The 14,082-nt window shown below is 44.7% G+C and overlaps 1 protein-coding gene across 4 annotated transcripts in view; it reads right to left on the bottom strand.

The window, feature by feature from the left end:
• RUNX2 (RUNX family transcription factor 2) overlaps positions 1-11,375 on the bottom strand; it is a 195,861-nt gene extending 184,486 nt beyond the window's left edge. For 3 of the 4 annotated variants that reach the window (XM_077782469.1, XM_077782468.1, XM_021527233.3), the window contains exons 1-2: positions 10,255-11,375; positions 3,063-3,219 (exon numbers count right to left, since the gene is read on the bottom strand). In XM_077782469.1, coding sequence (XP_077638595.1) covers positions 3,063-3,219; positions 10,255-10,557 — 460 coding nt within the window. In that variant the 5' untranslated portion in view covers positions 10,558-11,375. The remainder of the gene's footprint in view (positions 1-3,062; positions 3,220-10,254) is intronic. The other variant, XM_021527232.3, reaches the window with a different exon arrangement.
• Between the last annotated feature and the right edge of the window lie 2,707 nt (positions 11,376-14,082).

Genomic DNA, 14,082 nt, shown 5'->3' on the forward strand with positions numbered 1-14,082 from the left:
CTAAACTGTGCATTCTTTGTTATTCACACATGTGAGCCGAGCTGACACGGAGGAGGATGAGATGGACATATGCTGAAGCACAAGGCAAACTCCAGAAAGGAGCTTGAAAGGAGACTCGGCAGCTTGTGTGTGCGTGTTGCATATTTTTTCAGTTAGATGCTAATGTGATTAAAGTATTGGGACACAACAAAATTAAGGTTATGATCCTTTCCTTATTGAAGACAGGAATTCTTTCTTCTCTGCGCTGTGGATCGAGCTTGTAAAAGTGAGCTACCGCCTGAAAACCACATACAAACAACTGCTGCATTTGCATCAAACACTCCAGTTACTTACTCTCATGAATCCAAAAAAGGTGTTTAAGAGAAATTATGCAAACAGAAACGTGAAGCTTCTGTCAGGCAAACAAAATGAATATGTATAAAAATCGGGTTTCTCCATTGAGCCATGGGAAGCAAGTAAAAACGTGGGAGAGGAGGTGAAGTGGTAAGTTGATGATTCAGACTTCACAATCAAATTTAGAGATACAGAGATCAAAGCATGAGCTGCTTGGAAAGATGTAAATCTCAAGTCAGGAACAGGTGTGGATTAGTTTCTTGCCACCGAAAAATAACTTCTTTATTAGTTTATTTTTTCCTGCTCTACTTCAGGACTTGTATTTACTGATATTTGTCTATGTAAGCAGCTTTCTTACTTCTGTTTGTAACTACTGATTTATTTTCCTTTTATTTTAAGCAGAGTTCTAAAAATCCATCATCAATGATAACTCTCCTTCTCTCCTTCTCTCTCGCTCTTTCTCCCCCTCTCTGCTCTAAGTCTGGAAGACAAGTCTGGACCAATTTCTCCATCCTGCCTCTGGCAGGAGAATGCAGCATTTCAGATCCTCCACCGAGTCCCGGCTGCTTCAAAGGGAAAGCCCTACTTTCTTCCGTTAAGATCATAAGAAATATAGGGGGAGGGGGTCAGCTCTGTTTGGACATAATTACACTTCATCAAAAGAAGCTTTCTTCATCTTCCATGCGTGAAAAGTCTGCAAGCAGTTAAGTCTGTCTTTTTTCTTCCTTTTTTTTTTTCTTTTTTTTTTTTTTTTTTTTTTAAATATAAAAATTGCTACTTGGGAAACTAGCCAAAACTCAGAAAGCCAATATAGTAAAACAGTGCACACCCTTTGTTTTTCTTTGAAGTCTCTTAAATAAATATGTTGAGGGTTTGAAAAGTATACTATCATTTTTCCATAGATTCTACACAGATTGATCAGAGAAAAAGTCTATTTCAAGTCTGCTAGATAAAAATATAAATTAAACTACTGAAAAAAAATTTTAGGAGCTCTGTGTTTGTGTCTGTATCTACTGAGGCTTTAGGTTGTCTATTTCATTTCCTATGCTTTAATAAAAAGTATATATCATACGTTTGAAATGAAATCCTCAGATCAGAGGTAGTGCATCACATTTCAGTCCTTTTTCACCACTACTAAAAGGCTGATACACTACTGAACTTCTACTGCAAAGCAGTGGAGATGGAGCCAGAGAACTTTCAAACCTAATCCATCAGCTGAATAACAAAGCAAACTGATTATTCAAAGAAGACAAATGGAAGAGATAGGCAACACCTTACTCACAAGGGGAATAAACTCCATATTTCTGTTGTATTATTGCTGGTAAAAATATTCTTTCTTTCAAGTTATTCTCTGTGATTAATACTTTTAAAGTTCTAAAATTATAAAGAGAATTTTTGGCTAGGTAATTAAACTATAGTCACTGTAAGTCATGCTTATGGACTCAGTTTCACAAAGCACTTGTAAAAATGTGCTGAGTGATTTGGATTATCTGGGCCTCTGTCATATATTTAATTTTTTTTGGACAAAAATTCTTTCCTTCTGTAAGAATAACTGCAACTGCTTTCTAAAATATCTTACTGTAAAATTTGCTTTATTGTTAATTTCCCAGCACAATTATTCTGCTTATTTTGCTTTGTTTTTCCTCATGCAGGACTGATTTAGAAAAAAAGTAATAATTACTTCAAACACATAAAGGAAAAAAATATGTAGGTTGGATCAATGACTGGTACAACACTACTCTGAAGACTTCTGCAACAAGAACTGTAGTGCTAGCTTCCTTTGAACTATCCTTTCAATCATTACCTGAAGTTTGAAAGCTGGTGTTCAACCCTTAAAGAGGAATTCTTGAAAATTTGCAATGATTACAAAAGCTTTCTATAAGTGCATGCAGTTTTCAGATTACAGGAAACTCCTAAAGAGCTGGAAGACAATGACAGCACTCTACATCTCAAAAAAAAAAAAAAAAAAAAAAAAAAAAAAAAAAAAGTTACCCTGTCATTTAAAGTAAAGGTTGAATTTAGTTCATGCATAAGGTTACCAGCAATTCATAAAAAATCAACCATCTTACTCAAAAGAAAAGTGGGGGTGATTTTCACAGGTTATCAACAGTTTGGTTTAAAGGGCAGAGAAGCCACTAGCAAGCTTTCTACCAACAGCTGCTAAGCCTTGAAAGATTTAAGTCCCTAAAGAATACAACCTGTAGAACACGTGATATGCAAAATCCCCCCAATTACAGCTCTTCTACAACTTCAGAAGTGGCTCTACTGCTAGAAGGAATTCTCCACCTCTCGCTGCCATGGCCCAAAATGCACTCCCCTGACTCTGCATAACCTGGATCACAGATATTCCCTTTTCCTTTCACCCTTCTTGTGTGATTCAAACAGTGAAGCAGGTACTCCCTGGATTGTTTTTCAAAACCTCTGTCTGATAAAAAGCTACAGAGACTCCTAACTTGCTTTGTGCAAATGCTGAATAAAATATGTGTACATCACTACAAAAAAAGAAAAAAAGACTGACAACCTGAAAAACGTGGTCTAGTGGAAGGTGTCCCTGCTCATGGCAAGGGGGTTGGAATGCGATGAGCTTTAAGGTCCCTTACAAACCAAACTTTTCTCTGATTCTGTGAACAATGGATTAATGGGTTAATCAATATTTCATTGTGAAGTAAGTTTGACATCTTGGCACCATTTTTCACATCATTATGAACATGTAAAAGGCAGCGGCCTACCTCTTCCACTTCTGCCCACAAATCGTAAGTCATTAAATCTGGCCACCTGGTTCTTCATCACAGCAGAAGCGTTTCGCAGCTCTGCAGAGTAGTTCTCGTCATTTCCAGCCATGACAGTCACCACCGTCCCATCGGGCACTTCTCCTAAGGCCACCACCTGTAAAAACGGGGAGACAATCACGACTGGTGAAGCCACACTTTGGAGATGCGTGCTCCCCTCCCAGCTCTGCAGGCTGCCACACTCGTGAAGAAGCTCTGTGGTGAGGAGTCTGGTACTCGCTGCACACAGAACCAAGTGCCACATCAAACACAGAGACATCGTGTGTTGTCTCTGTTTCTCAGAGCTTCTTCATTGTTGCATTTCTTCAGAAACGCTCAACATCCTTATGCTGAGTGCACGCTTTAGTGCTTTCTGAAGGACAACTTTGTTCTTAGCAAGCAGGGAGCAGCGAGAGAGCACGAGGCAAGGCTTGTATCTGTAAATTATGCATGGGAAAGCATTTAAAATGGAAAGCCAGAAGTTAGTATTAGCAGCCTTATCACCTAGATTCAGGTCTGTTCTGGTTGTACCCATCACCCTGACCCCTGAGGCTCCTCAGACTTCAAGCCAGAGGGATCCGTGCATCCACCCATCCCAGGAGTGGCACTCGGGGCACCAGCAGGCAAAGCTCTACGCTGAACATGCTCTACAGTGGAGCACTTTATGGCTGGAATTCAAACTCCTCATGTGCAATATAAAACAAGCTGTATTTCCTTGCAGGCATGTAAATTTTCATAGTGCTTGCAAGAGTCGCATGTGCTTTGTGCTGATACCTCCCTCAAATTCCAGGATGGGTGAACAGAAGATATCAAAGTATTTAATTTCTCCTTGCGTTCCAGCTACTTGATAGTCTCCCTTTCATGCTTCAGTGGTTGTGCAGTGCTCCAACATCTGATTAAATAAATGTCATGGAGCAGACAGCTTCTGATTTGAAAACACCAGGAATACCTACAGTGTTAGTGCTCTGTGGCTTCTTAAAGCAAAAAAAAAAAGTTACACAGGAATGCTAAGTTACCAGGAAGAAAATATACACACAGGGAAAAAATGTCCACAAAAGTAATAATAAAATAACCTAATTTTCCCCAGCTGGCTAATTCTGATGCTGAAAATAAATTTATAACAAGAAGAGATTAAGAAATATTGCATGGCTGAGCCAGAATTTGAAAAAAATATCCTAAGCTATGAAGTGTCTCCCCTTGTAGTTATTACCAATTTACATGGTCAGATATGAGTTTTTATATTATTCAGAGTAATTTATTCTGTCTCCTCTAATATATATTACATTTTATCACATGGCCTTCCTGAAATGTCTTTTCCATAAATGATCCTGGCTGAAACGAATAATTGCAGGTTGCAGGTGATATTAATTCAGTGGAAAGAATGAGGAGTTTTGGATATATAGGGAAAGCATTATGTGGTCCAGTGAACTGTACAATGTTTCTCTAAAACAATAAAGAGGAATTATAATAATATAGAAATAGACCATATTAATGAAAACTATAGCTTATTCTATTTAAAAGAAATATTGAAGAGAAAGAAGCTAGTGAACCTTAAACACTATTTGAAAAGAATTTATCTGCTTTTCTATTTTTGCATAAAACATCAGTTAATACCAGCCAAAACTATAAGCTAAAACTTGCCACAAACTCTGCGAGGTCTTCATGTATCAAACAAAGATTTTACTTTAAAGTCATATGAAAGTCCCTGAACATAAAAACAAAGGAACCACCATCCTTGCTAAGATCTGAGGTCCCAATAACTCTCTGCCTTGATCTGGCAGCAACCAGGTCTAACAGCTTCAAAGCCAGGTGTAAGGAATAATAAATAATAATCAAATAACAAATAATAATCTGGTGAACAGATTACAAAGCTGACTCTAAGCATTAACAAATGGATACTGGCTCAAACTGTGAAGCATGGGGCTTGAGACTACTTATAAACCACTCCCTTCCCAATCTGCAACAGACCATGTTATCTCTGGACAGTCTTGTCATGCTCATCATCATCCCAGGGAGTTGCACCCTACGCCTTTTATACCTCACAAAACAACAACAAAAAAATCACATTAACTCCAGAAATGCAAAGCACCTGAGAGCACAGCAGGAAGCACAAGGCTGCCAGGGGCCTGGGAAGAGGGAATGAGGTGCCTGAAGACTCAGCTCACCTCTTTCTCCCCCGGTACCTGCAGAGCATGGACAGCTAGTGCCATCACAGCTCTGTCTCAGTCCCAAACCCAGGTACAGCTTATAACACCTGGCAGGAGGGAGCAAAATCCCTTTAAAGACTCCCCTATGTCCTCTGTTGCTTTTCAGAGCTTTTCTTCCTGCCCTTTCCACTCAGTGTCAGTTCAATTTGTCAGCCTAGCCATCAGCCCAGAGCTGCACGTGCCGCTGCTGTCGCCGAGTGATCGCAACTAATCAAGAGCAGCATCATGACTGAGAAGCCTTGGATGCAGTATCACTGTTCATCTCCTTCAGAGAGGACCAAAAGATAAGACAAACCGAAGTCAGAGATGAAAATAAAAACTTTTGCTCATAAAATAAAGCCCTATAACATGGGAAGCTCCCCTGCCATGCACCAGAAGTAAAAGGCTTATTTTTTTCTCACTTTGATACTTTCTTGCCACAAAACAGCCCAAGACTATTGCAAAGGTACGTAGAAGCACTGGGTAAAAAAAAGCTTTGCAAAACAAGTCAGAAACCTAGAGAAGTACCTGTCATTTTGAGAGTTTTCAAAAGTAATTATACAAACTGAATGACTGTTGGCATAAACCCTGATTTGGCAATATTATGCCATGTATCAATACAAAATTAATTACATATTCTTAGAAAGAGGATTGTAAATGCACTGTGAAATGAATAAGGATTGTGTTAAAAATTAAAAACTAGAAGTAGCCACAGTGCACATTCCTTACCTATCCTTTAATACTCAATATCTCTACTATTTCAAAATCTTAATTTTTCATATTAAGCTCCCTAGACATTTTGATGATTAAAAGTAGATTTTGCTCTTTTTTTTTCCTTTTCCTTTCAATTAAAGCTGAAAAAAGCACACAAATCCCCAAAATAAAACTAAAGCAATTCTTACGAGTTGAAAATAACTAAGTTTTTTGCATAATACAATTCTGGTTAGGCAACCTGTTTGCCCAGTTTCGGTCCAGTGGGATTTGAACTGGCCGAAGTATGTAGCCTGAAGACGGAAGTTATAAGCACAAAGCAAAACTCCGATACAACAGAAGGTACTCAGAGTAAAATGCTTGTCTGAAAAAAAAATGGCCAACACTAGTGTACATGCTAACTAGTTCCTCTCAAACATTGATATCTGCCACTTCAAAAGCTTTCTTACAAAACACTGAATTCAAACAGCCTCTGAATGTAAAATCTTTTGTATTGAAAATGCTTTTTCCAGACATTGCCAAAAGAGCATCTGATACTATTAAAAACATTTCAGTGTCCTGTAACTTAAAACAGAATAACTGATTCATGCTACTTTTTGTTTCAAATCTACATCTGGGCTGAAAATTTATACAGCAGGTTTCAGCTTGAAGCTATTTAAAACAGCTGAGTTATAAACTCTGAAAATTGGGGTTTGGAGGGAAATGCTGACAGACCCTGAACTACTGTGGTGCTACTGGGGAGATGTTTTAGGCTCCACATCCCATTTCTTCCCCCTGCCTTTGCATCCACTAAGACTCTCTGCTGCTATTAAAATCATACAGAAGTCACTTCTAACCTCTAATGTGGCAATCTGGGTCTTTATGACTTGCAGTAAAAACTCCCACAGAGGGGCCAAATTCTGATGATTCAACTCAAATAAAGTATTGCTGGCTACTGAGATTAAGAAGTGAATATGATCTGGACCTGGGTGAACAATATCCATTTATTTTATGCTGGAATATTAACAGCTAGAGCTCTATTAGCAAGTACTCATCAAATACTCTTCCCCACAAAACCAGTCTGCATTAACAGTCTTCTTAGTGAACGCACGACAGGGACTCCCTCCCCAGTGTGTGCAAATATTAATACTTAAAATTCAAACCTAATGCTAAGCCAACACTATTTCAAAAAATTATAATCAAACCCAGCACTGTTTATAACATACTTCCTCTCCTGCATATGATTTATATCTGTTTTTTTAAATTAAAACAGTGCTATATCCAGCATACATTTTTGCTCGAGATCGCTGTGAGAGAATTATGACACACTTAACATACCACTCAAAATATTATCATCAACATATTATTTATTGCCAATAAAACTTCACAAAGTGTGTTGTCTGTGAGCTATTTCATGTTCAAGTTATTGTTTAGCTGAGATTTCTATAGCTCAAATGTGTCTCTTTTCTCCCTTTCCGAGCTGATTCCTATTCTGTTGTAACACAATCAAGTGTTTCACTGTATGATACATGCAGCTCCTTTGGTCTAAAACTACTGGGCAGCTGCATGCAAGCTGCATTTGAAAAATGAAATCTATTTTTTTTAATGGTCAAAAGTATTTCAAGTGAGTTTCAAATTAATTTACAGGTAAAGAAGGGCATATATAATTTTGGCATATTTTAAAAAGCGCATATTGCATATGAAAACACAGCTGCACCCACAGCAGCAGGGTGCAAGGGGCAACGTGCGCCTCTGACGCATCTGAAAATTTGTCAGATCTACACCTCCATGTCAGCAATCAAACACAAGACCCACATGTAAGACACATATAAATACATATATATGAACAAAAAATTGTTGGGGAACAGTCCAATACTTTGTCTACCTTTTTATCACAGGTAAGCGTTCTTATTGTAGTAATATTCTAAATACTTTAATATTTAGTTTAGCTCTTTCCCTTATTCTAATGAGATGCGACCGCATCCTTTGAATTGCTGTGAGGTAGGAGAAGGCTCAGACACCTCAAATGAGAACAGCAACGTGAGCACGATAACGCAACATCTCCTGCATCCCTGCTTTAAAGAGTAACTATAACACCAACTTAATCTAGTGCTCAATTAAATTATAATCACAATTCTCTGAAAGCTCCTCCTCCTTACCCTGCAGCCCCTCTGAATCAGAATCACTGTGATCCACATGTCGAGAGCCTCTGAGTTCTACACCAAGCAAAAAGACACTCGATTTTCCTGCCATTTCTGCTCAGTCTGACCATCGTGTCCTGCACAAGCAGGCCCAGTGCAAAAGGTTCCTCTCACAATTCCATCCTCTCCAAGCTGTTCCCACACACACGAGCACTTTAGCCAAGCCTCACCCGCACACCCGTAACATCTTCAAAGCAAACCTCCATCGTTATCACCACTCACTTTACCAGGGGCTCATTTAAGCACTTTTACTGCTTCTTCCCGAACAAACGGCCATGATAACACGGCTGGCAGTCGGGAAACACAAGAAAAAGACGATGTTCTGGAACACACTGGGTGAGACTGTTTCCAAACTTTTCTGTCTTTTCAGGGATCTCCAGGTGTGTTACTTTTCACAGGAAAATGTGGGTATGTTGAGATCCCCCAGGGCCATCCCACCTCACTCTGACCCATGCCCTGCTCAGGAAGGCACTTGGGGACACCCGAGCCATTGCCCCCTCCCTACCAAAAGCCACGGGAAGGAAAACTCCAGTGGGAACACTTGGAAATATTGCTAGAGGAGGAAAAGGGCTTGCTTTAAAGCCCGCAATTATTGTTGTTATTATTGCAGGTTTTTTTCTAAAAACGTTTCCTCTCATTAGCGCGCCGTGGGGATGGAGACAGAAAATTAAAAGCAGCATCCCCAGTGCAGAGCGGGGTGGGATTTATTATGGAAATGTGCGACCCTGCCAAGGAGAGCGTCTCTGGGCATCCACTTCCTCGGCTGTCCACCAGGAGAAGTGAGGTACCCCGTGTCCCCAACTCCAGGTGCTCTGTGTCCCCCTCTCCCAGCCCCATCTCTGCCCGGGCTGTTGGGGGGCAAAGCCCCGATCCCACTCTGCCACTGCAGCCTGACCCTCGGACTCCAGCCGCCCCGCCACGCTTCAGAGCCACGCCAAATCCTCCGGTCCCACTCCCGGGAGCGGAGAGGAGAAAGGGGAACCCCCGTTTCTCGAGGTGGAGGGGTGCCACACTAAGCTCCGGCCGAGGGCTGAATCCCTCCTTCCCCAGAGAGGGAAAGCAGGTTTCTCAAAAAAAAAAAAAAAAAAAAAAAAAAAAAAAAAAAAAAAAAAAAAAAAAAAAACACCAAAACAAACAAACAAACAAACAAACAAACAAAAACCCCCAAACAAACAAACAAACAAAAAAAAACAGCCATGGAGAGAGACTATGGGGAGCAGGGGGTGTCTCCCGGGGGATGCTGAGGGGGGCACAGGGTGCCCCTGGGCTGCGGGGGGAGCACGCCAGCAGTGCCCCGCGGGGATGGAGATAACGGGATGGCTCCGGGGGTGCGGTCCGTGCAGGGGGGGCGGGCAGAACTTGGGGGGCGCCGGGGGCGCAGCAAGGGTGAGCGGGGCAGAGCTGGCACACGGCGGGCACGGGAAGCGCGGCAGGACGCGGGGCACGGCGGCCACTGCAGGACCGGGAGAGCGGGGCGAGAGGCACTGCGGGGGCTGCACTCCGAGACATCGCGGACGGGGGCACAGGAGGCACAGCAGGACCGTGACAGGATACAGAAAGCACTCCAAGACTCGAACACTTGGAGGGGAGGGCGGGAACACGGGAATCATTGCAGGATTGGGGGTCAGAGAAGCCCCCCGGGCCGCAGGGGCACAGGAGGCGGTGCAGGATGGGGGTGCACGGGGAGGCATTGCTGGGCTGGGGGCGTGAGGGGGGGGCACAGGAGGCAGCCCGAGGGCCACGGGAGACATCGCGGGGACAGGGGGTCGGGGGGACACAGAAACCCCTGCGGGCCGGCGGGGCACTGAGATGCTGCAGGAGGGGGGACAGGAGAGCACAGAAGTCCCTGCGGGCCGAGGGGCACAGAAGGCACTGAAGGACGGGGCTGGGGGGGTGGAACTGCGGGACACAGAGAAATCCCTCCGGGCCGCGGGGCACAGAAGCTCCTGCAGGACGGGAATCACCGGAGACACTGCGGGCCGGGGGGTGGGGGCACAGAAGCCCCTGCGGGAGGAAGGGCAGGGGGCGCGGGGGGAGCATCCCGGGCCGCGGCGGCTGCGGGAGGGGGTGTCTCACCTTGAACGCCACCGGGAGGGTCTTGTTGCAGCGCCAGTGCGAGGGCAGGACGGAGCAGAGGAAGTTGGGGCTGTCGGTACGGACCAGCTCGGCGGGGTGGTCAGCGATGATCTCCACCATGGTGCGGTTATCGTGGGGGCGCAGCCGGGGCACGGCGGCCGCCGCGTCCTGTTGCTGCTGCTGCTGCTGCTGCTGCTGCTGGGCTACCACCACCGGGCTGACCTCGCTCATCTTGCCGGGCTGCAGGCTGCTGGAGGGGGGGCTGAACCTCCGGCTGGTGCTGGGATCTACGGGAATACGCATCACAACAGCCACAAGTTAGCGAATTGGGGGGCGGGGGGGGGGGGAGCGGTAGGGGGATCGCTGGTAGAGGAGGCGTGTAGTGGGGGGTGGGGGTTGTAAAAAAAAAATATATATATCTAGCGAAAAAAGGGATGAATGAAAAAGTGGAGGGTGAGGATAAGGGGCAAAAAAGCAAATCAGACAAAAAACAGGGAAAAAAAGGAGCGGATTAAATGCACGAGGTAAAAAAAAGTCTCAGTCTGTTTTTGGTTTGTTTTGTTGGTTTTTTTGGGTTTTTTGTTGTTTTTTTTTTTAAAGAAAGATGGACGGGGCGAGGGGTGATGCCGGTCTGGGGGCGCAGGCAGCCTGGAGCAGCGAGGAGGCAGAGGCTGGCAGTGGGTCCGGGGCTGCCCCTCTCAGCACAGCCCGGCTGGAAACTGCATGGTCCCGGCTTCTGCCCAGCTGCAAAGCGCTGCCGCTTCTCCTCCTCCTTCCTTCCTTCCTTCTCGCACAGTCTCTCTGCTCTTTTCCCTCCTTCTAGCCACCGCTTCTTCCCTCAAGTGCTCGAGTTTCTTCCCTTTTTTCTTCCCCTCCCTTCGCGTCTTCTTTTCCTTTTCGGATTTTCCAAAAATTGTCTTGGGAGAAGTAGAACTCGCTGCTGGTTCAGCTTCCTGGGCTGCTGCTGCTGGTGGCCGCCAGAATCGTAGCGTAACTCAGCCCCGGAGAGGAGCGGAGAGGAGAGGGGGGGTTCAGGGGAACGTCCCGGTTTCCTCCGACGAAATCTTCCTCCTCCGGACTCACACACACACACACAAAAAAAAAAAAAAAAAAAAAAAAAAAAAAAAAAAAAGGAGCAAACAAAAAGCCTCGCTGGGACAGAGGCGAGGACGAGGAGCCGCTGGGCTCTCCCGCTTATTGCCTTTGGCTTCAGGAAGCGGGAGCTCGGGAAGGGGCTTGGGAAAAGTGGCTCCCCCCCTCCAAAAAAAAGGCGCTCCCGAAGCGATTTCGTCCGGGAAACAAAGTTACTGGGATTGTTGGGGTGAAGAGGAAAGTCACAGGGCTGATAATTAAAAGAGACTTTTTATCTAGTTCCTTTCGGAGGATCAGCGCTTAAGGAAAGTTAAACTTTCGGATTCCCAGGGAAAAAGAATCGGGGATCACAGCTGAGAAAAAAAACCAACCAACACAACAATAAAACACCCCTCCTTAGGCTGATTTCTAAAATATGATCAAGCAAATTCTAGGAAAAGGCAGCCTTGGTGCAGCCTGGTCCTTCACATGAAGTCGCTGCTGGATCCAAGTCCGTTGAGTTGAATAGGAGAACAAAAATCTTGGGTTTTTTTTTTCCGCCCTTGATGAACAACAGCAGCAAAAAAAAAAAAAAAAAAAAAAAAAAAAAAAAAAAATTCTTTAAAATGTCGCTTTGTTTGACTTATTTTTCTTTCTGGAGAATCGGGTTAAAAATAATAATTATTAAAAAAAAGCAACCAAAAGTTACAAACTTCTTTTGGTTCCCAAGAAGTTCAGGTCGGGGAAGATGAAGGAGCCGGAAAAAAAATAACAAACCCACGCCACAGTTTTTTTGTCCTGAATGTGGTTTTTGGAGGCTGGGATTTCTAATGATTAGGTTTTTGTGGTTTATATATACAGGACTCTCTGGCTAAGGCGATCATTATGCTGATGAGAGTCAGCAGCACGTGGTGCTTCAGTCCTCAGACTTTTGCAGCCTTCAAAATAAATAAACCAATGTGCATCCCCCCCAGGAGGAGAAACTCTCACCCACGGGGAGAGGGATGGGGAAGGGGGGGAGCAGGAGACGGTCTCCGATCTCCACTTCTCTCCGGGTTTTTTCCATTAACACTTTTGGACTTGTTTGTTTAAATTAAAAAAAAAAAAAAAAGCATTAAAAATCTTGTTATAAAAAAAAAAAAAAAAAAAAAGAAAAAAAGTAAGAATATTCTGGTGCCAAAGAGTTTTTTGCTAAGTCTCCGGTAGTCTAAAGCCTAAACCATTTCCTTGAATGAATGAAAGCTATAAAACCCCCTTCAGACTATTAAGGTAATGGGAGTCTGGTTTGTTTTTCTCCCTTAAAAAAAAAAAAAAAAAGAAAAAAAAGAAAAAAAGGGCAGATCTTATTAAAAACCATTTACATACCCAATGGTATGAAAGTGTCACCGCCTCCCCGCGCAGATAACAGCCTATCACAACCCGCCCTCTAATTTCTAAGGCTTTACTCCGACTTGCTACTTCCACCTTCTTGTAAAAAGTCGGCGCTGCGTGTGTGCTCCTTGCTCGCCGCCTGTGTGTGACTCGGGGCGCTGTGTGTGTGTCTGTCTGCGCTGTGTGTGTGTCTGTCAAGAGCCGTTCCGAGCCCGAGCCCGGCGCCCCGACCCAGCCGGGTTTGTCCCGCGGAGCTGCGGCGGAGCGGGCGGAGCTGCCCCGGCGGAGCAGCCCGCACACACCCGGGCTCGGTGTGTCCGTGTGTGCCTGCTGGTGCTGGGGGCACCTCCGGGGCTGTTTCTGCGCCCGCGGAGCCTCCGCGCCCTCCTCCTGCCGGGCGGCACCGCTGCTCCCGCGCCTTCCTGCCCCGCTGCCCCCAATTTCTGCGCCTCCGGGGCAAAGCCCTGCCGTGTCCGGGGAATGTGCGTGCGGAGGCGGCGGCGGCGGCTCCTGCCCGCTCGGCTCCGGAGCAGAGAGCAACCCGCAAGCTCCGCCGATCGGTCACAGGGGAGAGCTCTCGCTCCGCGCACCGCGGCTGCGGCTCCGCGCCCGCCGGCGCCCACCCAGCCCCGCTCCGCAGCCGTGCCCCGTCCGTCCTGCGCTCCGCTCCGCGGCTTTCCCACGCCTGCCGCGGGGAGCGGCACCCCCGACCCACTGCCTCGCAGGGACCTGTGCCCTCCGCTTGTTCATTTCCTCAACGGTTGTTCTGGTTTTTTTTTTTTTTTGTTTGTTTTTTTTTTTTTTTTGTTTTTTTAATCTTTTCCCGGCCCAAGGTTGGAAGGGCTCTGGAAGTTTTCTATCCCGTTGAGAAGACGCGATCCATGTGGGTAACGCTGCAAGCCCCTCCTGAGCTCGCCCTACTTCTCCCGCCAACCACAGGGATCTAATGTTCCCCAAAAGTGGCCACAGGCGTTTCCACAGCACAATTACTCATCACCTATACGGATTAGTATATATGCAGAAGCTCTGGCTTGCTGTGGTTGTGATACAGAAAATAACTTTGTTCATACTTATTTTGGCAAAATATTTATGTCCATAGATTCTTTTGGCTTCCTTCCCCCCTTCTTTAGCTGGCTCTAATACATTCCCAAAGAGCCATTCCAAAGGCGCTAGAAAGAAGGCAATGAGTTGTTTTATATCCAAATGCTATATAAGCCTGACAATCATGATTTATTTCGTTTCAATCAAGAAGATACCTTTCCACTTTTAATTAGTCACACTAAAAATTTTACAGTCACCTCTCTTCCTACTAAAATAAAATAAAAAGTTAATTAGGATAAACTAAAATAAGTCGTTGGAAGCTACCAGTTTAAGGTCACTTAAAAT

Source organism: Lonchura striata, chromosome 3 (genome assembly GCF_046129695.1).
Source record: "Lonchura striata isolate bLonStr1 chromosome 3, bLonStr1.mat, whole genome shotgun sequence".
NCBI lineage: Eukaryota > Metazoa > Chordata > Aves > Passeriformes > Estrildidae > Lonchura > Lonchura striata.